Here is a 25,536-nt window from a genome sequence, read left to right as displayed (position 1 = left end):
TGAATTGTACCAGATATACAAAGAAAAGTTGGTAGTCTTCCTGCTGGAACTATTCCAAAAAATTGAAGAGGAGGGTCTTCTACCTAACTCATTCGATGAAGCCAGTATCATCCTAATGGCAAAACCTAGCACAGACACAACAAAAAAAGAAAACTTTGGGCCAATATCCTTGATGACCATCAATGCAAAAAATCTCAACAAATTACTGGCAAACACAGTAGCATTTCAGAAAGCTTATCCACTATTATTAAGTAGGTTTTATCCTTGAGATGCAAGGTTGGTTCAACATATGCAAATCAATAAATGTAATTCATCACACAAACAGAACTGAAGACAAAAACCACATGATGATATCAATAGATGCAGAAAAGGCTTTGTATAAAATTCAACACTGCTTCATGTTAAAAACTCTTGATACACTAGGTATTGAAGGAACAAACCTCATAATAATAAGATCCATCTGTGACAAACCACAGCCAATATCATACTGAATGGGCACAAGCTGGAAGCATTCCACTTGAAAATTTGCACAAGACAAGGATGCCCTCTTTCCCCACTCCTTTTCAAAACTGTATTGGAGTCCTGGCCAAGGCAATCAAGGAAGAGAAAGAAATTAAGGACATCCAAATATGAACCAGTCAAGCCAATGGCCAAATCAGCAATGCAATCCCATTCACAACACCCCCTGCACCCACCTCCACACTACCTAGAAATACAGATAACCAGGGAGGTGAAAGATCTTTACAAGGAGAACTACAAAACACTGCTCAAACAAATCAGAGATGATACAAGCAAATGGAAAAATATTCCATGCTCATGGATAGAAATAATCGATATTATTAAAATGGCCATACTTCCCAAAGCAATTTATAGATTCAATCCTATTCCTATGAAAATACTACCATTGGCATTCTTCACAGAACTAGAAGAAACTAGTTTAAAATTCATATGAAGCAAAAAAGAGCCTGAATAGCCAAGGCAATTCCAAGCAAAAAGAACAAAGCTGGAGGCATCATGTTGACTTCAAACTATACTACAGTGTTACAGTAACCAAAACAGCATGGTACTTATAAAAAACAGACATATAGGCCAATAGAACAGAATAGAGAACCCAGAAATAGGCTGCACACCTACGACTATCTGATATTCAACAAACCTGAAAAAAAACAAGCACTGGGGAAAAGATTCCCTATTCAATAAATGGTGCTGGGATAACTGGCTAACCATATGCAGAAGATTGAAACTGGACTCCTTCCTTACACCATATACAAAAATTAACTCAATATGGATTAAAGATTTAAATGTAAAACCTCAAACTATAAAAACCCTGGAAGACAACCTAGGCAATACCATCCTGGACATTGGAATGGGCAAAGATTTCATGACAAAGATACCAAGAGCAATTGCAACAAAGCAAAAATTGACAAACAGGATCTAATTAAACTACAGAGCTTCTGCACAGCAAAGGAAACCATCAACAGAGTGAACAGAAAACCTACAGAATGAGTTGCAAGCTGTGCATCTGACAAATGTCTAGTATCCAGCATGTATAAGGAACTTAAATCAGTTTATAAGAAAAAAACCCATCCCATTAAAAAGTGGGCAAAGGACATGAACAAACACTTCTCCAAAGAAGACATACATGCAACCAACAATCATATAAAAAAGAAACTCAATGTCACTGATCATTAGAGAAATGCAAATTAAAACCACAATGAGGTACTATCTTATACCAGTCAGAAAGGCTATTATTTAAAAAGCCAAAAAATAACAGATGCTGGTGAAGTTGTGAAGAAAAAGGAACACTTATACACTGTTGGTGGGAGTGCAAATTAGTTCAAGCAATGTGAAGGACAATGTGGCGATTCCTCAAAGACCTAAAAACAAAGATACTGTTTTACCTATCAATCCCATTACTGGGTATATACCCAAGGGAATATAAGCTATTCTTTTATAAAAAGACACATGCACTTGTAGGTTCATTGAAGCAGTATTCACAATAGCAAAGACATGAAATCAACCTAAATGTTCATCAATGGTAGGTTGGATAAAGAAAATATGGTACATATACACCATGGAATACCATGCAGTCATACAAAAGAATGAGATCATGTCCTTTGCAGGAATGTGGATGGAGCTGGAGGCCATTATCTTTAGCAAACTAATGCAGCAACAGAAAACCAAATACTGCATGTTCTCACGTATAAGTTGGAGTGAAATGATGAGAACACATGGACACATATGTGGGAACAACACACACTGGGGCCTATTGGAGGGTGGATGGTGGGAGGAGAGAGAGTATCAAGAAAAATAACTAATGGGTGCTAGGCTTAATCCGTGGGTGATGAAATAATCTGTACAATAAACTCCCATGACACAAGTTTACCTATGTAACAAACCTGCACTTGTACCCCTGAACTGCCTGTTGTGGGGTTGGGAGGGGGGAGGGATAGCATTAGGAGATATACCTAATGTAAATGACGAGTTAATGGGTGCAGCACACCAACATGGCACATGTATACATATGTAACAAACCTGCACGTTGTGCACATGTACCCTAGAACATAAAGTCTAATAAAAAATAAATAAAAAATAAAAAAATAAACAAATAAAATAAAAGTTAAATTTAAAAAAATTAATGGATGTTAAATTTTGTCAAATTCTTTTCTTCTTTGGGATCTTATTTTCTCAAAATCTCCCCGTGTTTCTTAGACCATCAATCTCTTCATCTTCACTGAATCTTTTACCTCTAAACTTATGCAAACCTGATTTATCCTTAAAAGTTTCGCTTGATACTTCTTCTGTCTTTCTCCTTTACCTCCCCAGATTAAGAAAAGTGACCAATGCTTCTTTCCTCTCCACATTCACATTCTCATGGCTATTTTTGTTTGTTTGTTACATATACAGTTTATTCCCCACATTTCCTTTTGTACCCTAGTGCAGGGTATAACACCCCTGTACTTGTATTTAAAAATCTGATTTTTCTATGCTGTTGAGGACTTTTTGTTCAGTTTTCAGGGCATCTTGAGCCACAGGTTTAGCTTCTGTTTATGTGCCTTGATTACCGTCCTGACATTTAGGCATGAAGTCAAGAGGTGGAAGGGGCCACTCTGTCTGATCTAAATTTATTTATTTATTTAAATTAAATGTTTGATTTTGATATAATTGAAGATTCACATGTAGTTGTAAAAAACACTGCAGAGATTCTATGTACCTTTTACCCAGTTTCTCCCAATGGTAATATCTTGCAAAACTGTGGTGCGATATCACAACTGAGATACATTGGCACGGTCAAAATACAGAAAAGTTTCGTCCCCATAAGGATCCCTCACATTTCCTGTTGCCTTCTTATAGCCATACCTCCCTCCTCCAAAATGGAATAAATTGTTTATATGCACAACAACTTGGGTAAATCACAAGAGAATTATGCTGCATGGAAAAAGCCAATTTCAAATATTGAAGTCTCTATGATTCCACTTATGTAATATTCTTGAGATGGCAAAATTGCAGAAATAGAGAATAGATTAGTGGTTATCTGGCCTCTGGCCTAAACTTGAAAGTGTTATGTCCGCTCCAGTTTTTCAAAACTATCTTTTATTTCAAATATATGAGGAAAATAAATAGTATTATTTAAGAAGGTAAATTCTAGAAAATAATTTTACCATCATTTGATGAACACCATGTTTTGAAGGGAACTTTTTATAGCAGTTGGGTATAATTTAATTTTGTATTCTTTTCCAAATGTAGAAATTATGGAATTATGGAATCGTTATTGAATAAAGATATGAATCATTCATATAGTGAACTTCTGCCTTAGCCAAAATAATAGAGAATATGTACTGATTCCTGCCTCAAAAGAGAAGTATCTTTAGAAAAATGTCACCATGGTTATGTGTGATTCTTCCCTGCTGTCTCTGCAAATCTCATCACTGCTCCCGTACAGCCAATGGTAATATGACATTTACTTCTCTCTCTCCTTCATGAACAAGTTTCAAGCCCTCGTGGGGCAGCTTCCATTGTTATTTGAATCCCAATTTTTTTGGTAACTTTGAAAGTTTCTAGATAATTTTTCCGAAAAAGATAATATGATGCTGGACTTTGCTATGTTGGACATGTTAGGAGCCTAATCAATTGCCAGGCTCACAAGTTGTGTTCTTGAATATTTGTCATTATTGCAGGGAGTCAGTCTAGGGATTCCCACTTGGAGTTAATCCTGCACTCTATCCAGGGCTCTGGAAAGAGGGGCTCCTGATTCTACTCTGGAGATTAGAAGTCTTTGTGGGAAGTCGAATTCTTTTGTTGTTGTTGTTGTTGTTCTTTTGAGATAGGATCTCTCTCCATTGTCCAGGCTGGAGTGCAGTGGTGTGATCACAGTTCACTGCAACCTCAACCTTCTGGGCTCAAGTGATACTCCTTCCTCAGCCTCCTGGGTAGCTAGGACTACAGGTGCAAGCCACCATGCCCAGCAGATTCTAAATTTTTTTGTAGAGATGGCGTCTCACTATGTTGCCTAGACTAGCCTCAAACTCGTGGACCCAAGAGATCCTCAGCCTCCCAAAGTGCTGGGATTAGGTGTGAGCCACTGCACCTGGCCATAGGAAGTAAAATTCTGGGCAGACGTCAAAATGTGCTCTATTTGTAAAAACTATGCATTTTCTTGTTTATTACAGAAACCCTTCCCAGGAGAGTATCTGAGGGAAGTTTCTTTGGGTTTCCAGTCAGATCTCTGATCTATACACATGTAAAAGAAAACTCCTTTTAAATATCATCTTATGGCCCTAATGCCATAGATGGATATTTTTTTTTCTTCAATTGGAGAGGAGTATTTAGACACAGACTTGATTTGAAACCATGGTTTTTAGACAAGAACTGATTCCAGGATAATGGAGGCTTTAGTTTTCTTACCATTACAGAAAAAGAAAAGAATATATGCTAAGGATTTCCCCACCCAAATACCATCCAAGCCACCTCCCTTCCCAGGAAGTGGGAGCGCAGGGGCTGAAAGACTGTACTGCGGACCCTAAGCTGAATAAGGGAGTGTGGCTGCATGGTGGCATTGTGTCTCTTTATATTCTTCCTAATATGGAGGCCTGAAAACTGAGTATTTTGGAAATTGCCTCCTGGCCTAATTTGATTCTGGTGTGGGGGCGACTGAAGCAATGAAGACGGAGATCATGATGTCTCTAGGTCTCTTGCCAGTTCTCGTTTCTGATTCAAAATGTGGTTCCTGAGCAACCTGGGCAGCTATTGAAGCTCTCTGAGACACTGCCTCCCCGTATTTTCTGTGAGTACTATGTTTCCTGTGTGCACTGTTAGTATAGCCCAGCCTGAGGAGCTGGTTGTATCAGGACGTTTCAAACCTGGGAGTGCACTGACATGGGAAGGGCTCAGGAAGGTTCAGAAAGACACAGGAAGAGACGGGCATTCCTACATTACTCATCTGTCCTGTGCTAAGGCTAGTCATTCTCTTGTTAAAGCAACAGAAATTCTCATTTCAGAGTCATGGAATCTGTTTGGTCCAAAAAGAGGTTCTTCTGTCCTACCTGCAGAGATGACTCTCCAGAAGTGAGTAACTGTGGGAAATATCTCAACAGAGACTCCTTTTATTTTTGTTTGTTTCACAAACAGACAACAATTCCAGCCTGTATGCATCTCCTCATTCTTGGTGCTTGGCCACTTAAACTGGGCTAAGTTCTGTCCTCAACATCCTGGTGAACTTGTCTTCAGCTTGTTTTTTTGTTTGTTTGTTTTCGTTTTTTAGATGTCCTACTCCTTTGTCATTTTAATTAAAATGATAACGAACTCTGTATCTGAGAGGTACATCACCACTAATTTGCAGTGCAAGATTCTGCCCTTGTCTTCAGCTGCTTTGCTATCAGTGAGCACTCTAATACTTTTGGCCTGAGGTCACTGTGGGATCTGTGTGCCTTAGGTCTGTTCTCTGCCAGTGCTTGCCTTGCACTGGGGTAGATATTGATGGCATTATGGCTCACACAGAGGCAATGGTCAGTCTGTCTTTCTGTGACCACAGCATCATCAACCACTGTGTGTGGCACACTTCTTTTCATCACACTCCCCTTAGAGCACCTGCTTCACAAGCTGGTGATTTTATAGTCGTAGCATAATGATTGATCATCTTCATCTCTGACATACTGTGCTTTCTGCCATCCTCCCTTGTCTCTTTCCTGAGGCAAATTCAAAAGCTTTTCTTTCTCTTTGGATTAGGTACATGTACGTATCTTAGTTCACTTTCTGGGACCAGGGACTACACTAGTGGTCTCTTGAAGGCTTGTGAAAATGCGGATTCTGGGCTCTGTTCACAGTTTCTGCTTCAGTAGGTTTAAAGTAGCACTCAGGAATTTTTATTCCCAGGAAGTTCCCGGGTGATACTGTTGCTGTTGCTCTGGGAACCAACCTCTGAAAACCACTGGGTTACCCTGTTATCTTCTATAGTCAGTGGCAGCCATGCTGGACTCAACAGCCAGTTTCCTGAGATGAGAACTCTGAGATTTTTCCTGTGATTTGAAGATATAGTGATATAAAAAGTGCAGTTTGCTTTTGAATTCTTTCATGGTATATTCTGAATTCTAAACGCTTTCCTTCTAAAAAGTGATGGTTTAACATTTTTTCCTCAAATGGTTTTTTTTCATCTTCTTTCCTCTCGGTGCAATCTTTATCTGGTTTTCTTCTTCTCAGTTATGGATTGAGTTTATCAGAAGACCCTAAGATGAAGATTCATATTAAAGTGATTTCTTTGAAGGCATTTCAGGCAAATCTAGTGGAGGGATGCACATATGAGTCTGAGGAAGACTGAGAAAGTGTGCAATGGCCAGCAAATTCTGACAATAGGCAGCTTTGGCTCAAACCTGCATGGAGTCTTTGAAGACACGTGACTCAGAATTATTCTGGGCAGGGGCCAGGCTTCGGGAATATTTTTGCCCTGACACACGTCAGTCATGGGTTCAAGGATGTTCCAGAGAACATACATTTTCTGGCTCTCCAGAGCAGGAGATGTGGGCTCTGGCACCTGGAGTAGGACTCTCTGGCAAATAAAAGTAAGTGCTGGCTGTTGAGAGTTTGTGAAAGCTTACTTGAAATTGGTGTGCATCAAAATGAGAACAGGATCTGAGCTCATGGGGGTGGAGCACTGACAAGTATCTGGTACACCTACAACTGGCAGAGGTGTTTCTTTGTTACTGATGTAACATTAAGGAGAGAAGAATTGCATCTGAATTGGTCATTTATCATTCATCTCCTGAGCTTCCCTCATTCTGGATACGTTTTCTGCTCTTGATATGTGAACGTAAACAAAACTCATAATAGAACATATCTGTCTTTATCCTGATGCTCTACCTATTGAGGAAAATTTTGATTTTGCTAATTGTGAGTGAATTACTCCCCCTTGGAATGGAAGAGAAGTCCGTTTTGCTGTTAGTGGTATCTTGGCTTCCTATGCTGTTGCTCTTCCCAACATTTAGAACTGGAACCGCTGACTCCATGCCATTTATCCTGGCCCTATTTCATTAGAACAAAAAGCCTGGCAGTTTTCCAGAGACCTTACCCTCTTGGAGGGCTCGGATGACTTCTTGCTGCTCCCAGCACTCCTGTCTAATAAACTCAAGATATTTGGGTGGCCTACATTTTATCATCTTACTCTTCCTATCCATTTGGGCCTCATTTGTAAGGTTGTGTTTCTGACTATGATGATTGTCCTCTTATTTTGCCTCTTTTTTTTTTTTTTGAGACGGAGTCTGGCTCTGTCACCCAGGCTGGAGCGCAGTGGCGTGATCTCGGCTCACTGCAACCTCCGCCTCCCAAGTTCAAGGGATTCTCCTGCCTCGGCTTCCTGAGTAGCTGGGACTACAGGTGCATGCCACCATGCCCGGCTAATTTTTTGTATTTTTAGTAGAGACAGGGTTTCGCCCTGTTAGCCAAGATGGTCTTGATTTCCCAACCTCGTGATCCGCCCACCTCGGCCTCACAAAGTGCTGGGATTACAGCATGAGCCACCGTGCCTGGCCCTTCTGTTTGCCTCTTAAATGAATTCTCTGCACTTATCCATCCTGCTCCGTCCTCTGGGAGTCTGGTGAATATGGACTGCATTAGCAGACTCTTTTGCCCTTTGTCTTAGCAAGAAATGCAGGGAAAGAAGAGAGCATGGCAGTGCATTCATTCCTCTGGCCTCTCACTATGGGAGCGCTGTGAACTGCATCCATCCACCAGGAGTCACACTCATGCCAAGTGCCTCTCCCACACAGCTCTCCTTACCACTTCAGCCTGCACGTCGTGATGGTGCCTCTTTTACTAGTCCTGGGATGCTGAACAGTCTCTCGTGATTTTCCTACATCCTACACATACTTTGAAATTAGTTTCTATTCTCTGCCTAACCACATCATATAACATCATGTGCACCAGAGGGCCTAGCTGGTGGCCAGTGGGATTAGTTTTCTAGAATCTCTTCTGGCCATCTCTGTCTGTCTTTACTCACACAAATAATGGCAGAATGGAGTGCCCTGTTACTGCTCTGAATTCAAGAATGTTATCACAAGTGGGAAGTGCTGGTGAGTTGTTGCAGAATAACGTCTACCCTTTTTCTTCTTGAAGTTGCATATGGTGTGGGAAAGCAGGCTTCTAAAACAGCTCACATTTTGCTTATGTGTCCAAAGATTGCATAGAATAATCTGGTTCCCCAGAAGTAGGTCAGGTCACCAACCAGTGTAGGGAAACGTCTGGGCTGGAGAGGAAATAGTTTTTGAGAGGTTGCCCTCTTTACATTTGCTAGTTACTTTTTCAGGATAATTTGAAAAATAAATATATCAGCAGTGAAATAGTTCTTAGCTATATTTATGGGGTGTTGGAAGCAATAATTTAACATGCAACTATGTACTTATATGAGATAAGCAATTACGTGTTTTTCACAAGAGGAAACCTGGTTTTGGCAAATGGTTTCCCTTCTTTCTAAATGGGCCAATTATTTCTGGCCCAAAGCAGATGATTCCTTTTAAATGGGCACCTATTTTTCATGTCCTAGCAGTGTAAAGAATGAGAGGAATCCTTTTATTTTACCCATATTTCCCTCTTCCCTGCTGAAGTTGGGTGACTGAACTGGAGATGAATGGCCTGGTTTCCATAGGCTTTTCTTTTTAGGACCGGCCTGTCCTCTAGACAAGCATTTGTACCCTCTTTTATGTACCCCATACCCCTTGGTAGGGGAGGCCTGATATTGTTTGTTTCTTTTATGCCTGGGTTCGTTAGGCCTATCTGGGAAAAGCAACGAGGAAATCAGAAAATCCCAGTGTGGTTGTAGATTTAAGCTGTGTCCTCCAGTTAACTTTATCAGTGTTAAAGCTGAAATTTTGGGCCGGGTGTGGTGGCTCACACCTGTAATCCCAGCACTTTGGGAGCCTGAGGCCGGCAGATCGCCTAAGGTCAGGAGTTCGAGACCAGCCTAGACAGCATGATGAAACCCCATCTCTACTAAAAATACAAAAATTATCCAGGCATGGTGGCAAGCACCTGTAATGCCAGCTACTCCGGAGGCTGAGGCAGGAGAATCGCTTGAATCTGGGAGGCAGAAGTTGCAGTGAGCCCAGATTACGCCATTACACTCTAGCCTGGGTGACAAGAGAGAGACTCCATCTCAAAAAAAAGCTGAAATTTTGATCTCCTTCTGTGATTATCCTATGTCTTATTTCTCAATTTGTCTTCTAGCAAGAGTGTAAAGAATAGGATAAATGATCATCATCTTTAACAACCTCAACTACTGTCTTCTTACCTTTCCATCCATTCAGCGTTGTAGCCCACAGTATCACGCGCCTTTGCCCAAATATGCAGGGCTTTACTGGGCTTCCATTTCCAATTTTTGTTTTTTGTGTTTTGTTTTTTTTTGAGTTCCTCTTCCTGCAATGCCCCCCTTCACCCTCTGCTGTTAACCTGCTTATCATTCATGACTCATAGTAATACGCTTCTACTATGTTATAAATCTGACAATATATTTTCTTAGAAACAATGTACTAGTAATGTATAATGAGACATGGTTTCTGAGTAGAATTTAAAGTAAAATTGGCCAGGCACGGTGACGCATGCCTGTAATCCCAGCACTTTGGGAGGCCAAGGCAGGTGGATCATGAGGTCAAGAGATCAAGACCATCCTGGCCAACATGGTGAAACTCCATCTCTACTAAAAATACAAAAATTAGCTGGGTATGTTGGTGTATGCTTGTAATCCCAGCTACTCGGGAGGCTGAGGTAGGAAAATCGCTTGAACCCGGGAGGCGGAGGTTGTAGTGAGCCGAGATCGCGCCACTGCACTCCAGCCTGGGTGACAGAGTGAGACTCCATCTCAAAAAAAAAAAAAAAAAAAAAGTAAAATAAATGAAAGTTATGATCAGCAATATGTTATCAAAGCAAAAATTAACTATATTAAAACATGTAATTGTGTTTCATTGAAGTCTCTAATTTTATAAAATGGGGCATGAGCTACTTTCTGAATTGATTATCTAGGGAAACTCAATAGACAATAAAACAAAGTTACACTGCCCATGAAAAATAGACCTTTATTATGATTTTGACTACTTAAAACATAAACGTATGTTAAACAAATATTTAACAATAATGTAATTAACTTTAATGAACATTAACATGAATTTAGAGATATGTTGATGACTTTTGCTATTTTATAAACCTGTCCAGAAACTTTTGAAGTGACACACATATTCAGTATCTCTCTGTGTAGTATGTAAGCCATGTGTAATATTTTCTATTACCATCAGAGCTGCATCATCCAACATTATTTTAAGAAATAATTATTGTCATAAAATGAAATGGAGAAACAAACTGTATATTAATACAATGGTGTAATGCACAGAAAAAAACCTCCAAAGTACTGTTGCGTATAACAACATAGACACATTGATCTCACAGACATAATTATCAAAAAAACCAGGGAACAAAATATGTCAAGTTCAAGAACAGGTAAAGTTGGTCTATAAAGGTAGAATACAGAATATGGGAACTTCTTGGGAGAGTGGTGTTGCTGTTGACTAAAGAGGGGCACGAAGGAAACTTCTGGGTGTTGGAAATGTTCTATACCTTGATCTAAGTGGTGACTGCAGAGTGTGTTGCTCTCTGAAGATTTTTGCACTTTAAGTATGCTATCCATAGTGTAGGGTGAAGAAACGCGGGTATATTATAAACGGATAAAAAAAGAAATTCTGGGTATGATCGAGCAAAACGCTACCAGATGACACCCCACATGAAAAATTAAATGCAGACATAATTAAAGAAAAGCAAAAATCCCTGAAGGTGCTGTAGAACGAACAGAAGCAGACTGATTCTGGTAGGGAATGAAGAATCACTTGGAGCAGGGGAGATGGGGAGCAATACTAAGTAAGCGGCCATCTTGATAGCTCTTTCCTTGGCATCAAGTGCAGCCTATACAGTGCCCATGTGGAAAAATTCACAGCCTCTCTAGCTCAGGAAACCAGAAAAGCAAAGTCAAGAAATTCCAAATACTGAAGAGAGTTGGGGAAGTTCTGGAAACAAATGAACCGGAGAGGAGATCCCCAAACTAGATTCACTCACATCTTTGACCTAAATCATGCATGTGCAGCACAGACTCAGCAGCTCAGGCAAACATGAAATATCTGGACTGGTATCAGACATGCTCAAGAAAGAAAAACTTGCATTTTAAGCCCAGCCCAGAAAGTTCTGTGTTAAGGGAAGGCAAACAAAACTCATTGGAGAAAAAAAAAAAAAAAAAAAAAAAAAACAAACCCCAGACTCTCCACTTAACATTTACGATGTCCAGGATACAATCTCAAGTTACCTGACATACAAATAACTATGAAAATGAAAAAAATTTCTCAAGAAAAAAATCAATTCATTGGCAGACAAGAGGAACCAGATGTTGAAATTAACAGATAAGAATGTATAAGCAGTTATTATATATTGCTTCAATAAAGTAAAACAAAACTTTTGTTTACCAAATGAAAGTCTCAGGTGAGGAGTGATAAATCTCAACATATAAATACCAACACTAAAAGAAGGAAGTTCTAGAATGGAAACATACAATTTTGGAAATAACACAGGCAACGTACTTAATAGCCATGACAGAATAAAAGGTAGGCAAACTTGAAGACTGACCGATGGAAATCGCGTAAGGTGAAACACAGAGAAAAAGGTTGAAGATCATGAACAGAACCTCAGAGATCTGTCAGATGGTATCAAATGGTCAAACATGTTTAATCATAATACCAAAAGGAGAGAAAAGAAAGAACAAGGTACAAATAATATCTGAAGAAATAACCCATCTGAATTTACTAAATTTCATAAACGCTAGATATTTTTCTATCTTTCATGAAATTTAGGCAATTCAGAGGGGTTATAATGAATCACCAAGCCGAATTAAAGAAGCCCTATGAAAGAAGAATATGAAGAACAAATTTTAAAAATCAGCAAGAAAAGATATTACATATGGAGTACCATGATTTCTCCAAAAAACCAATGAAATGCTGAAGAGTGTACGGAGATATCTTTAAAGTGGTAAAACATACAAACCAACCAAACACCACTGTCAACCCAGAACTCTATATTTAGCAAACGTATTCGAGAACAAAAGCAAAATAAATACACTTTGAGATAGAAGAAAAATAAGATAATACATTGCCAGCAGACTTAAACATAAGAAATGATAAAGGAAGTTCTTCAAGATGAAGAAAAATTATTCAGATTAAAAATTTGGGTCCTAAAACTATAATAAAATAAAAACAAAGAAGGGCACCAGGAATGGAAGGTATCTGGATAATAAAAAATATTATCTTTTCCACTTCTGGACATATGCCAAAAAATTGAAAACAAGATCTGGAAGAGATATTAGCGCCACCAACTTCACTGTGGCATTATTTACAATAGCCAAGAGGTGGAAGTAACCTAAATGTCCTTTGGCAAGAAATGGATAAAGAAATGTGGATACCTATGATGTCGTGGTTTTCTCTCAACTTATATAGAAATGATATAAAAGTTTAAATAAAAATTACATGTTATTGTGGAATTTGTAGTGTATGTTGACGTATAATATGATATGTAACTATAACATAAAAAATGAGTGATATAGACCCATGTATTGCAAGATTTCCATATTTTACATGGAATGGTACATTATTAACTGCAATGACTGTGGAAAGTTAAGGATGTATATCGCAATAGAACAATTCTTAATAGGGCAATCACTAATAAATTAATGCAAAGAGCATAGCTAAAATAATGAACAGAAAAGTTAAAATCTAATTATAAAAAATATTTGAATTAAATTCAGCCCAGGAGCAAAGAATTATATCTGAAGGATAGGAGTTACCTAATAATACAGCCCACATGAAGCACTGATTAGTGGAATCCTCTTTTTGACCAGTCTGGCCAAAGCACACTGTGTCCTATCAGTTTAATACATTTTAAGTTTGAAGAAAAGAGCCAAGGATCACTAGGCAGTGAAAAGAGATTATAACATAAAGAAAGATTCAGATGAAACTGAGAATGTTATGAGGCAGTTACTTTACCACATGGCTCTGTTTCTGTTGTGGGTACCTCTATCTAACATACATGCTGGAAAAAAAGCTTGTTTCCAGGTTTTCATTGAAAAATTCTGGAAGCAACAATAAGTTAGGCTGAATCTTCTCACATTTTTCTTTTGCCTCTTCTTTGTTGGTCTCCAAAGTAAATGCTTCATATGGGGTTTTCAACTGTTGGCTGCAATTCAAAAGTGGACAATGGCAGCAGCTCTCTCAAGAAGAGTTTGGGAAAATGCCCGAGACATCAGCAACAGGGGGAAGCCTGTAGCTAGAAACTTGACCATCCCATCCAGGGGCCACTCCAGGCTCAGCCTCCTGAGGTGACGCCTGCGTGATGAGGCAGCAGGGCACCTGAGAGCATGTGCTCTGCAATTGCATGTGTAAGGGATATGATACTACTGAGTGTGGGGTGTGCAGATTCATCGGGATGGAATCCCAGGATAGGCAGAATGAGGATGCAACAGCTTCAGGCAGCTGGTTCTGAGCATAGGGTGCCTATAGTTTCTGTCTTTAGGAGGATCAGTACTAAGAGCAGGAGATGATTCTCTAAATAACTCATGAGGCTATGTGCCAGTATCTTGGTAATTATAGGGAGGCTTGCCCTTGATTGTGGATGGGACTTCAACTGGTGATGGTGCCAGGCTACTCTCCTGAAGTAGGTGGAGTCCTGTGGCTTTACATTGCCCACTTATTAATGAGTCTGGGTGGCAGGAGGGAGTCCTGTGAGGCCAGGCCACCCAGTAAATTGGTGTTGAATTTAGTTTGAGTTTGCTTACATGTGTTGAAGGTTTTCATTTTGTTGTTTGGAGTGGGATTAGAGATCCAAGTCTTGACAAGGATTGCTACATCAGCATAATAGTCTTTTATCACCATGACAGATTTAGCGTTCATTCCTGGTTCATTACCCTAACTGCTCTGCATTTGGTGTTAAATTTTTCTCCCTGTCATATATCATTTTCCAAAATATCTCAATCACATTATTACAATTCCTTTTGAGACTCGCAAAGTCCTCTAGAATAGTTGGAAAATGCATACAGTAGTAGAGTAGTATTATATCTTTGAAATTTGAAGGTAAAAGACTTCCATAGGAGGCAAGTTATGCTAATTTCTTGCTATGTTGCTTTGGGCAAGTCATATGTGCTCTGACTTTATTATCTGTAAAATGGGAAAATGAAAACAGTTTTGGGAGCTTTGTGACTTCAACTACTTGACCTCGGCCTACTACTCAGGTTGAAGATAAGAATTTCTTTGTAACTTGTCAAAAAGGTACTGGGCTTAATTCCTGGGTGATAGATTGATCTGTGCAGCAAATCACCATGGCACAAGTTTACCTAGGTAACAAACCTACACATCCTGCACATATACCCCGGAACTTAAAGTAAAAGTTGAAAAAAAAGTACATACAACTTTATTAACTGGCATGAAAACAAAAACAAAAGGTGCTCTAACTCTAATACTTAGCTATTAACTATTCTTTAATGACCAATGGTTAGTAGTCTTTCATTATCTGTCTGCCAGGCAACTTAGCACTAACCAGCCAATTCTTTTGCCTCCGAAGGTGTTATTTTCAATGGTTTAATCAATCCACCGACAACTGTGTTACTATCTACAGGGACATATTCTTAGGTGGTCCCCAGTGAAATCTTTAGCAATTAAGCAGTCACTGTGTGCCAGATACTATCCATGCCAGACCTATCAGCTAGGATTGCAATCTCTTCACCCACAAGACAATCAGTGGAGTCAGTCTCCAGTTCTTATTTTATGGCACTTTTGATTGGATCACATTTGTTATCACTTGCATTGGTCAAAGTCCTCTGAAAAGCAGATATTAAGACAAGATTAGATATTTAACACCTGTCAGGGAAAATAGGGAGGGAGCTGAAAGAAGCTGAAAGAGTTAGCAAACTGGTCAGGCTGATGGAAAGAATTTTTGAGCCAAATTTTATGGGAGAAATCTCATGTCTAGCAGAAATAGACCTGCTTTAATATCTCTGTTCCTTTTAGTCATTGGCTGGGTGTAGCCTTTGGGAAGCATGGCCTCAGTGCAAATATGTTAACTGATTTTAGAGTGCAGCAGCCGGGGTGATTAGTTATTCACACTTCCTGAAGGGGTATATCTGAGAAATGATTTCCATGATCACCTTAAAAAACCTAAATATAATCTACCAATGTTTATTTCATTAAAAAATTCCTTAGTATGTAATTTACTGTTTATAGCAAAGATTAGAACCACCTATTATGGGGTTCACAGCATGATAAAATAAAATGTATAACAATGATGGCATAAAGGATAGAAGGAGCAATGGAAATATACTCTTTTGAGGTTCTTTATACCATGCATAAAGTATTAAAATATTAATTGAAGGTATTTTGATAAAGTTGCATATTGTCTATGCTACTAGAAACCACTAATAAAATGAGATATAGTTAATAAGACAACAGAAGAGATGAAAAAGAATACTAAAAGGTACTCAAATAAACCAAAAGAAGGCAAGAAAAGAGAAGAAAAAAGTAACAAAGACTAGACCAGATGGACGGGTAGAAAACAAACGGCAAGAGTGTAGGCTTAACTCAATAATTACATTGAATATAAATAGTCTAAACATGCCAATTAAGAGACAGAAAAAGCCACACTGGATTTAAAAAACCCCAAAACTCAACTAAATGCAATTTAAATAAACCACACTTTATATATAAAACAGATATTTTCTTTCAAAAAAGGTTGGGAAAAGATAACACTGTATAAGAACTAACAAAACCTGGAATATCTATATTAATTTCTGACACAGTAGACTTGAGAATTTGGAATATTAACAAAGATCGTCACAGATATTTCATAATAATTCAAGTATCAAGTTAGCAAAGATACACAATTTTAAATGTGTACCCAACTAATAACAGAACTTCAAATACATAAAGCAAATATTGACAGAACTGAAAAAAGACAGAAAAATTCATCATTCAAGTTGAAGATTTCAACATTCTTCTTTTAGTGCAAGGGGACAGAAAAGTATTATGGACATAGAAGACTTAAATAACACTATCAACTTACAGGAACAAAATGACATTTATAGAACCTCTCACTCAACAACAATAGAATACAGACTTTTTTCAAGTACCAATGGAAAATTCACCAAGATAGACCATATGCTGAGAGATTAAACAAGTTTCAATAAATTTAGAAGTACTGAAAACACACAGAATATGTTCTCTGACTACTGTGGAATTAAATTAGAAACTAGGAACAGATCTCTGTAAAATCTCTAAATATTTGGAAATTAAACTACACATTTCTAAATAACCCAATTATTGAAAAAGAAGCCATGATGGAAATTAGAAAATATTTTCTAAATGAATAAAAATGAAGAAAATGCTAGGCCTTGTATGATTCAGCTAAAGCAGGTTTTGAAGATAAATTTATAATTTAAAATTTTCATAGTAGAGAGGAAAAGTTTAAAATCAATAACCATGACCCTCATTGTAAAAACCTAGAAATAGAATAGCAAATTGAACCCAAAGTAAGTAAAAGGAAAGAAATGATAAAGGTGAAGTATAAATTAATGAAATAGAAGATTAATAATTAGTAGAGAAAAATAAATGAAAACAGAATTAGCTCTTGTAAAAAGTCAACAAAATTTTAATTTTTTAATTAATGAAATTTTAGGTCAATCAAGAAAAAGATCTAAAACTAAAATTAATAATATCAAGAATGAAAGGGTCAATCGTTACAGATCCTACAGATTTTATATATATACATATAAATATTATAAAAAATTTTATGCCAGTAAAGTTGACAATTTAGAAGAACTAGAAAATTCATTGAAAGATGCTAATTATTAAGATTTACAAAAGAGGAAACAGAAACACCAAACAGCTCTTAATGGATTAAAAAATAAAATTTGTTCTTAAAGTGCTTTACAAAAGAAATTTCAAGCCAAGATGGCTTCAATGATGAATTCTTCCAAACACTTAAGGTCGAAATGTAGATAAATAGTGATATGGAAGAAGAAAACTGGAGTGCAAGGGTACAAGTTACTTAGTCATTTTCAGTTCTTTTTTATCCTCTTGAATGTACAGAAATATTAATTATCCTCACTCTTGAAATTCTCTTTTTTTGGGTCTCTGTGAATTCCATAAATTCAAGAACTACTAAATGGATATTCACCAAAGTCAAATTTTATACCTTATGTACATCTGCAAGTGTGTTATTACTATATCTGGTTTTCAGATAGAAACACTATGTCTTCATGATGTTAAATGACTTTTCCAAATTCACACAGCTATGGAGTGGAATTTGATTCCAGGTCTGTTTGTTTCTAAATCTTGCTCTCAGTTGTTCCCCTTGGCTTTTCTGACATTTCCGTTGGTCAATTTCCTTCTCCCATTTTCTAACTGTGGGTATTTTTGGAAGGGCTTAGTTCTTAATCCTTGACTATTCTGTCTTTAAAAATTTCTGCTTGGAACAATTCATCACTCTTTTGGGTTCACCTATGTTTAGCTGATTACGTAATTTGTATTTTGATTCCTTTTCTCCCTCCTTCATTGTTGTTTTTTAAAGCTTATTATTCCTTTTGAAGGGTTTGAGCAGCATTTCGTCATGTAGACTGAAATTCAGCTTTTTATCTTCCTCATTCCTTATTTGTTCATTTTATGCCATCCTACTCAAACTTCCCTCGTCTTAAAATTTTGGTCAGGTTTCACTTGTGCTTTTTTTCCTTTCTGTCCTTCTCCAAACCTGAGATATTAAATCCTATTTCTTCATGATGTCATCGCTTGATTCTGTTTTTGCTTGACTATTTCTACTGCTTGTGAAACCACCTTAACTGATCTTCCTGCCTTAAGTCTCTCTCTGTTTTAGCTGATCCTGTATACCGCTGCAGTTTAAAATACTTCTTTCATCCACGGGCATAGATTTGAATATAATACTTTTTAATAACTTCTGTGTTGTGTTCTACATACTAGAAACTGCACCATTTATGACTATTATCCCCATTTTAAGATAAGTAATTTGAAGCTCAGGAGAGGTTAAACATTTTCAAGGTCACACAACTAGTAAGTGGCAGAGCAAGTAATCATAGAGGTTGGTTAGATCCTAAAGTTTATGCTCTGAACACATACAGAGATAATGCAATTTGTGACCTAGGTGGAATATATTTCATAGCAAAAAGGATTGTTACTAATAATTTTCTGGGACAGTAGATCTAAAGGTGGAGGATCCCAAACAAACCAGGACTAGTAATGCCATATTAATACTACCCTCTACTTCCTCTCCAGTAAAACTGGGAAGGTTAGACAGATGTCTATTTTGGGGACAAAGATGATATGTTAATCTTTGTACTTGTTGAGTTCAGGGTGACAACAGAGCATGATACTGGAACATTTTACTAGAGAGGCCATATACACAGGACAGGGAATTAACAGAAAGGTAAGAGCAAATTTAGGTATTAACAATGTAGAGAATGTTTTCAAAGTCATGAGATGAGATGCCCAAACATTTAAGAAAGAAGAGGCACAGAGATGATTGAGAACTGGTCACTGGGAATTTTGAAACATTGAGTGGGTAAGGAGGATAAAGAGACAGAATGGGAGATGACTCTATTAGACTGCAAATCTCTTTAGGAAATCAAAAATTTCTTTTGCATCCTTTATTAGCATTTTCATATGCCACACACACATATTGAAAACCAATATACCATTAAGTATAATTGCAAACCATATGACTTCTGGTAGATAAGACTAATTTTGTGCCCATCCTTAGATCCTAACTGAAATTATTTCATATGCAAACATTTCAGCTGCCATCTTTTCTCTCTGGACAGGTTTTCATATGGTTTTTGTTGAAACCATGGCTTATTCCTATATGTCTTTTGTGTGGAGTGAAGGATACCGCCTTTACCACCACCCTTGTGCTGTTGTACGGTCTATGAGACACTTGAAGGTTAATGCATGTGCCATATATACAAAGCGCATTGTACATATGCTTACCACATAAGTATGTTATAATCCATGTCTCATATATATTTTAATAATGTTAATGTTAGCAATAAATAGAATGAAGAATCCATTATAGAGAGATTCAAGTTTTGGAAAAATGGACAGTTCTGCATCAAAAGTAAATTAAGCAAGAATATTTATTTCTATGCTTCTCTGTGCTTATATTGGAGCAAATCAACAGTGAAAATGATTTAAAGAAACCTTGGTTCATTTGAAATAAAACGCTGATGCATTTGAAATGAAGTTCCCATGGAAACCATCTCTGAAGTGACAAAAACCTCAGAAGAACTTTCCTGGTGTGGCATCAGGAATGCAAGAACCCTCTAAATCTTCTAGAGGAAAGTAAATGTTAAATGAACCCCTAAGGTCCTCTTTGCCCTTTGGGTCTCAAGACCCTATATCTTAAGCCAAATTACTGGCTCTAAGGAAGAAAATTATGAAAATAGTAAGAAGATAAAGGGGCAAGAGACCTGTTGAGGATTCAGATAATCACAAGTCACACAATGTTGGTTAATGACTGAGGCTGGTATGAAGGCTAAAAAAGGTTTGTGTAGCAACTTGCATTATTTTAATTTTAATTTTTATTATTTTTAAAATTTTTTGATAATGAATTGTTTTTCTCTATTTCTTAAGTGTGTATAATGGGATTGAGAACAAGGATTGGGGTTCATTGGAACTACTCTGGGACGTGGACAGTTCCAAGTGTACATTGACCAATGAGACACTATCATTGCTGAGACTGAGCTGAGGGTGAGCAAGTCTTCACTGATATAGTGCACATCTGGCCTGTATGCAGTGGACTTGCCTGGAAGAAGACTTCTCCCTTTGTGTTATGATTTCATAACTTCTCCAAGAGGACTGCAGCCTTTAACTCTGGCTAAAAGCGTGTATAATCCGTCTGCTAACTGAAGCTTGAATTTCCCCAAATAGAGACTTATTTCTTGGCCATGGAATCTGTCATCTTTAATATATAAAAGTCCATAGTAAGGGCTATAAAATGCAAGTTGCTACACAAAGCTTTTTTAGCTTTCATACCAGTCTCAGTCATTAACCAACATTGTGTGACTTATGATTATCTGAATCCTCAACAAGGTCTCTTGCCCCTTATCTTCTTACTATTTTCATAATTTTCTTCCTTAGAGCCAGTAATCTGGCTTAAGATATTGCATTTAAAGTGAAGGATGAAAATGTGATGCCTTGGAGGGCTGCTGGTTAAGCCACGAGTGCCTAATGTTTTAGAAGAGTAACCGATCTTATCAAGCAAACACTTTTCAATGACTCTCTTCTGAGTCATTGCTGAAATGTCAGATTACTCTATTTAAAAGTAAATCTGTGCCCCTTCCTTTTCTACCCCTCTCCCTGGCTTTTTTTTTAATAGCATTTTTCATTTTACATGTTTTTTTTCTTTCATTTTTTTTGTCTTCTCCCACTTGAATGAAAACTTCATGAGGGCAAGAATTTGCCTGTTTTTTTTCCCCCAACTAAGAACTTAGAAGAGTTTCTGGGACACAGTGGATGCTAAATATGTATTCACTGAAGGAATATTATTTATTTTTGTTTACGTCTTTCTTCAAGTCCCCATCATCTGACATATTAGCTGTGGGATTCCTTCCCTGGCTTTCACATCTTGACAAAAATTGATATTAGTTATCTAATTAGTATTTGTTTTTAATTATCAAGCTTAATTTGCATGAACAGGTAGTGCAGGAAAACCAGGGAAGATTTCTTTATTTTTTGAGCTTGGAAAAGTTCATGTTGGATGTGAGTGGAATAATGACTCTTCTCCTCTGAAGTCCAGTACTCCCTAATTTGACCTTTCCTGGCTCTAATATGTTCTACCCTTGTCTCATTCCACATACGCTGCTGTGAAAGAATACCTGAGACTGGGTAATTTATTAAGAAAAGATTTTACTTGGCTCACTATTCTGCAGGTTGTTCAAAAACACATGGTGCCAGCATCTGCTTCTGGTGAGGACCTCAGGGAGTTTCCACCCATGGCGAAAAGCCAGGGGAACTGGCACGTAGAGATCACATGGCAATAAAGGGGAAGCGAGAGGAAAGAGAGGTGCCAGGCCCTCTTGAGAACTAATAGAGTCAGGATTCATTCATTACCACTAGGATGGCACTGCCCCTGTATCTCAAACACCTCCTCTTAGACTCCACCTCCATCACTGGGGATCAAATTTCAACATGAGGTTTGAAGGTCAAGTATCCAAACTTTAGCAGCCATCCTTTAAGACTGCTTGTTTTTATCTATTAAGAATCTCATGAAACCCTTGTAAGTAAAAATACTTCAGAGAATTCATTATCACAGGGAGGTAGTACAGCCAGTGGAAAAGACCATGAAAATTGGAGTTAGACAGATCAGCGTTTGACTTAAGATTCTGGAATCTGTTAGCTGTGTGTGTTTCTCACTTTTAAAGCGGAGATTAACATGTCTAATTCATGAGGTTGTTATGAGAAATAAATGAGGTAAAATCATTCGTACATTGGTGTTGGATTCTTGGTGTCTGTATGAAGGTGCTGGGTTGGATACAGTGTTTGGTATACAGTAAGTGCTTAATACAAGGTAGCAAGCATTGGTTTTTCCCATAGTGCCTTGTCCTTAATTGTGCTTAAAAAGATGTAACCTGAATGAAAGAATAGGTCATTAAAAGTAGGATCAAGAGTGTAAACAAACATTTTATTTTCCTTAGGGAAGGTGGTCTCTGGCGATGGCTCTGACGGAGCCTCTGTTAACTACTCTGAGGTCTCTACTCCAGAATAAAACTCTCCAGATGCCTGTTATCCACGGTGTTAGGAAAGACTGCTGTCTCTTTCCTGGCAGCTGGGCAGAAGCCTTGGGACAAAGTCACAATCAGACATCGTTTTCTTCAGTTCTGCAAGAGAACCAAGATTCTCAAAGAGAATAAAGATTCTCAAAGTGGAGAAGCAGAAGCAGATGGGCCTGGGCTCCAAGTTGTCACGTTCTTTTCAGCAGGGCCACTGGATTTCTGTGAAAGAGATGGGCGACAGGCAGTAGAGAGCAGCACCGTGGCTCCAAGCTGAAGGGGGTGAGTGCCTGTCTGAGCCACTGGGTGCCACAACAGAGTGGTTAAAAGAAAGCTCAGACCACTCGCAGCTGTCAGAGCCCTGGCTTGTCACTTGAAGGCTCAGTATCAACTGTTAGAAGGTAAGAGGAGTAATTTCGATGTTCCTGTGAAGCTCACACTAACTCATATTATTGTTCCTACCTTCAATCTGCATTTATTTACTGATGAGTCATGTTGGTAATATTTCCTGTGCCCATTGGTGTTTTTTTTTCTATAGCACTGTGGATGTTTTCCTCTGTAATTGAGTATCATTTAATTACAAGTTTTAAATTGTTAATTTGTGTTAAAAAAAAAACTAAACTAAAAACCAAGTAAGCATTGAGAATATACAGTGGAAAATAAAACCTTTATCCCTGCCCCGCTCCCCATCCCCCGCCAAAAAAAACTCAGACCGGGAAGCCAGACCACAGAGCTCTCCGGCTGCTGCAACTCTGTAGCCTTGGGACTTTGTGCAGGTAGCCCAGGCTGGGTGTCCTCATCTGTGGAACGGGGATGAGTGTAATGCCACACAGCATTTAGAACAGCACCTATTCCACAGTTAGTGCTCAGTAAATGTTTCTTTTCTTCTCCCTCCCACTCCCTTAATTTCCATTAACTTCCCAGTGTGTGTAGCCTTTCTCTCTTTCTGAGTGACTCCTTCTTTTTCTCTCACAGACAGTCCTAGAGGAGAATGCCTGCCAAGAACTCCTCCTCCGTGACAGAGTTTATCCTCTCAGGCTTAACCGACCAGCCGGGACTCCAGATCTCCCTCTTCCTCCTGTTTCTAGGTTACTACGTGGTCACGGTGGTGGGGAACCTGGGTTTGATAACCCTGACAGGGCTCAACTCTCACCTGCATATTCCCATGTACTTTTTCCTCTTCAACTTGTCCTTCATAGATTTTAGTCATTCCACTACCCTCACCCCTAAAATGCGGATGAGTTTTGTCTCAAAGAAGAACATCATTTCCTATGCAAGGTGTATGCCTCAGTATTTTTTCTTCTGTTTCTTTGTCTTTTCTGAATCCTATATTCTATCGGTGATGGCGTATGACCGCCACGTGGCCATCTGTAACCCACTGTTGTACACGGTCACCATGTCTCCCCAGATGTGTTTGCTCCTTTTGCTGGGTGTCTATGGGATGGGGGTTTTTGGGGCTGTGACTCATATGGGAAACATAACGTTTATGTCCTTTTGTGGAGACAACCTTGTCAATCACTACATGTGTGACCTCCTTCCTCTCCTTGAGCTCTCTTGCAACAGCACTTACATAAATTTGCTGGTGGTTTTTATTATTGTGACCATTGGCATTGGGGTGCCAATTGTCACCATTTTTATCTCTTATGGTATTATTCTTTTCAGCATTCTCCACATTAGCTCCACAGAGGGCAGGTCTAAAGCCTTCAGTACCTGCAGTTCCCACATAATTGTGGTATCGCTTTTCTTTGGGTCAGGTGCTTTCATGTACCTCAAACCACCTTCTAGTCTACCCCTGGACCAGGGGAACGTGTCCTCCATTTTTTATACTGCTGTAATGCCCATGTAGATTAACCCATTAATCTACAGTCTGAGGAATAAAGATGTCAAAGTTGCCCTGAGGAGAACTTTTGCAGAAAATTAGTCTCTTAAAAATTAATGAGAAAGGGAATCCAAACCTTTGTTATTCAGGGGGTTTCTTTTCTTGTTTCAGGGAGGGAACAAATGCCAGTTCTTTCTCTCCCATACTTAGAGAAAAATTTTAACTTTTATTCTTAAGTGTACTTACTCCCTGCACTGCTTATCCACCCCAACTATTCCAACTGTTATTTTATGAGAATAGTTTCTACTGTTATACAGGGTTTAATCTTGAATAGGCTTATGAAATCATTTACTCCAGTCTCCTCATGTAATACATCACACTCATAAATATGCTGTAGGCTGCCAAAGGACACACATGTACCTGGTGCCAGAGCTGAAACTGGAGTCCGGGCTCTTGAATTTTAATACAATCTGCTGTGCTTTTCTTCAGCTACATTTCCTTGTTCCATCGTTTCCCTGACAGATTTCATTTTAAATTGTTTTTTCTTTTTTTTGCATTTAAAGAAATCTAATTATATTCATAGCGATGTCATGCAACTCTTCAAGGGTTAAGTTTTGGAATAACATTTTTGCAAGAGTGTTGGAAGTGAAAAATGTGGTTGATGTGGTCTTGACAAAAAGATAAGCGAAATTTTTAAAGAATTTTGGGTTGTGTGAGTGAGAAGTAGGTTAGGTTTCTTATAGAATCAAGGATGGTGCCCACAGAGATGGTATAGAACCTTGAGTCAAGACTTAACAATAGAAGGCCTTCTAAGGGGCAGATAAACAGATTTGAGGGAGTTAAGTTTGTTAGATACAAGCTTCATTCTTTATCTGAAGATTAATGGAGGCAGAATTTGGAGCCCCACCTCAAGGGTCTGAATAATGTAAATTAGTAATAGACAGCTCTGGATAAGTGAGCCATTAGCACCACAGCAACCAACTAGTTGTTAGGGGAGGCAATTGTCATTATATATTTAATAAGGCATAAAGGGAAGGATGGTGGTCTTAGAAGAGGTCATATATTCACAGCATTGGGTAAGTGGAAGTACAACTTTGTATAAAGAAGGAGAGGAATAATTTTTTTGATCTGAATACATTAGTAATGGTAACAATTCTTTCAGAAGTCATGGCATGTGAACTGTCTGGAAGATAGTTTAATTTACAAACTTTGGAAAGTTATCTTCTATTAGAAAAAGGGAAAGTTTGGATTAATGTTTAGCTTTTTTCATTTGGAATCTTTTAGTTTAATTAGGATATGATTAAGGAAATGAAAGTGTAGGGTAGGATTGCATTTTGATGCTGAAGGAGAGGAATGATTATTAAATTCAAGACACATGGATTGACGG

At 38.2% G+C, this 25,536-nt stretch overlaps 1 protein-coding gene across 1 annotated transcript; it reads left to right on the top strand.

Annotated features, from left to right (window-relative positions):
• The first annotated feature begins 23,321 nt into the window (after positions 1–23,321).
• On the top strand, positions 23,322–24,176 carry LOC100425794 (olfactory receptor 8B12-like). Its single transcript, XM_015116164.3, has one exon. The coding sequence runs from the start codon at positions 23,322–23,324 to the stop codon at positions 24,174–24,176; it is 855 nt and encodes a 284-aa protein (XP_014971650.3).
• The last annotated feature ends 1,360 nt before the right edge of the window (positions 24,177–25,536 follow it).

This window comes from Macaca mulatta, chromosome 14 (assembly GCF_049350105.2).
Source record: "Macaca mulatta isolate MMU2019108-1 chromosome 14, T2T-MMU8v2.0, whole genome shotgun sequence".
Classification (NCBI taxonomy): Eukaryota; Metazoa; Chordata; class Mammalia; order Primates; family Cercopithecidae; genus Macaca; species Macaca mulatta.
This window is presented reverse-complemented; position numbering and strand designations above follow the sequence as displayed.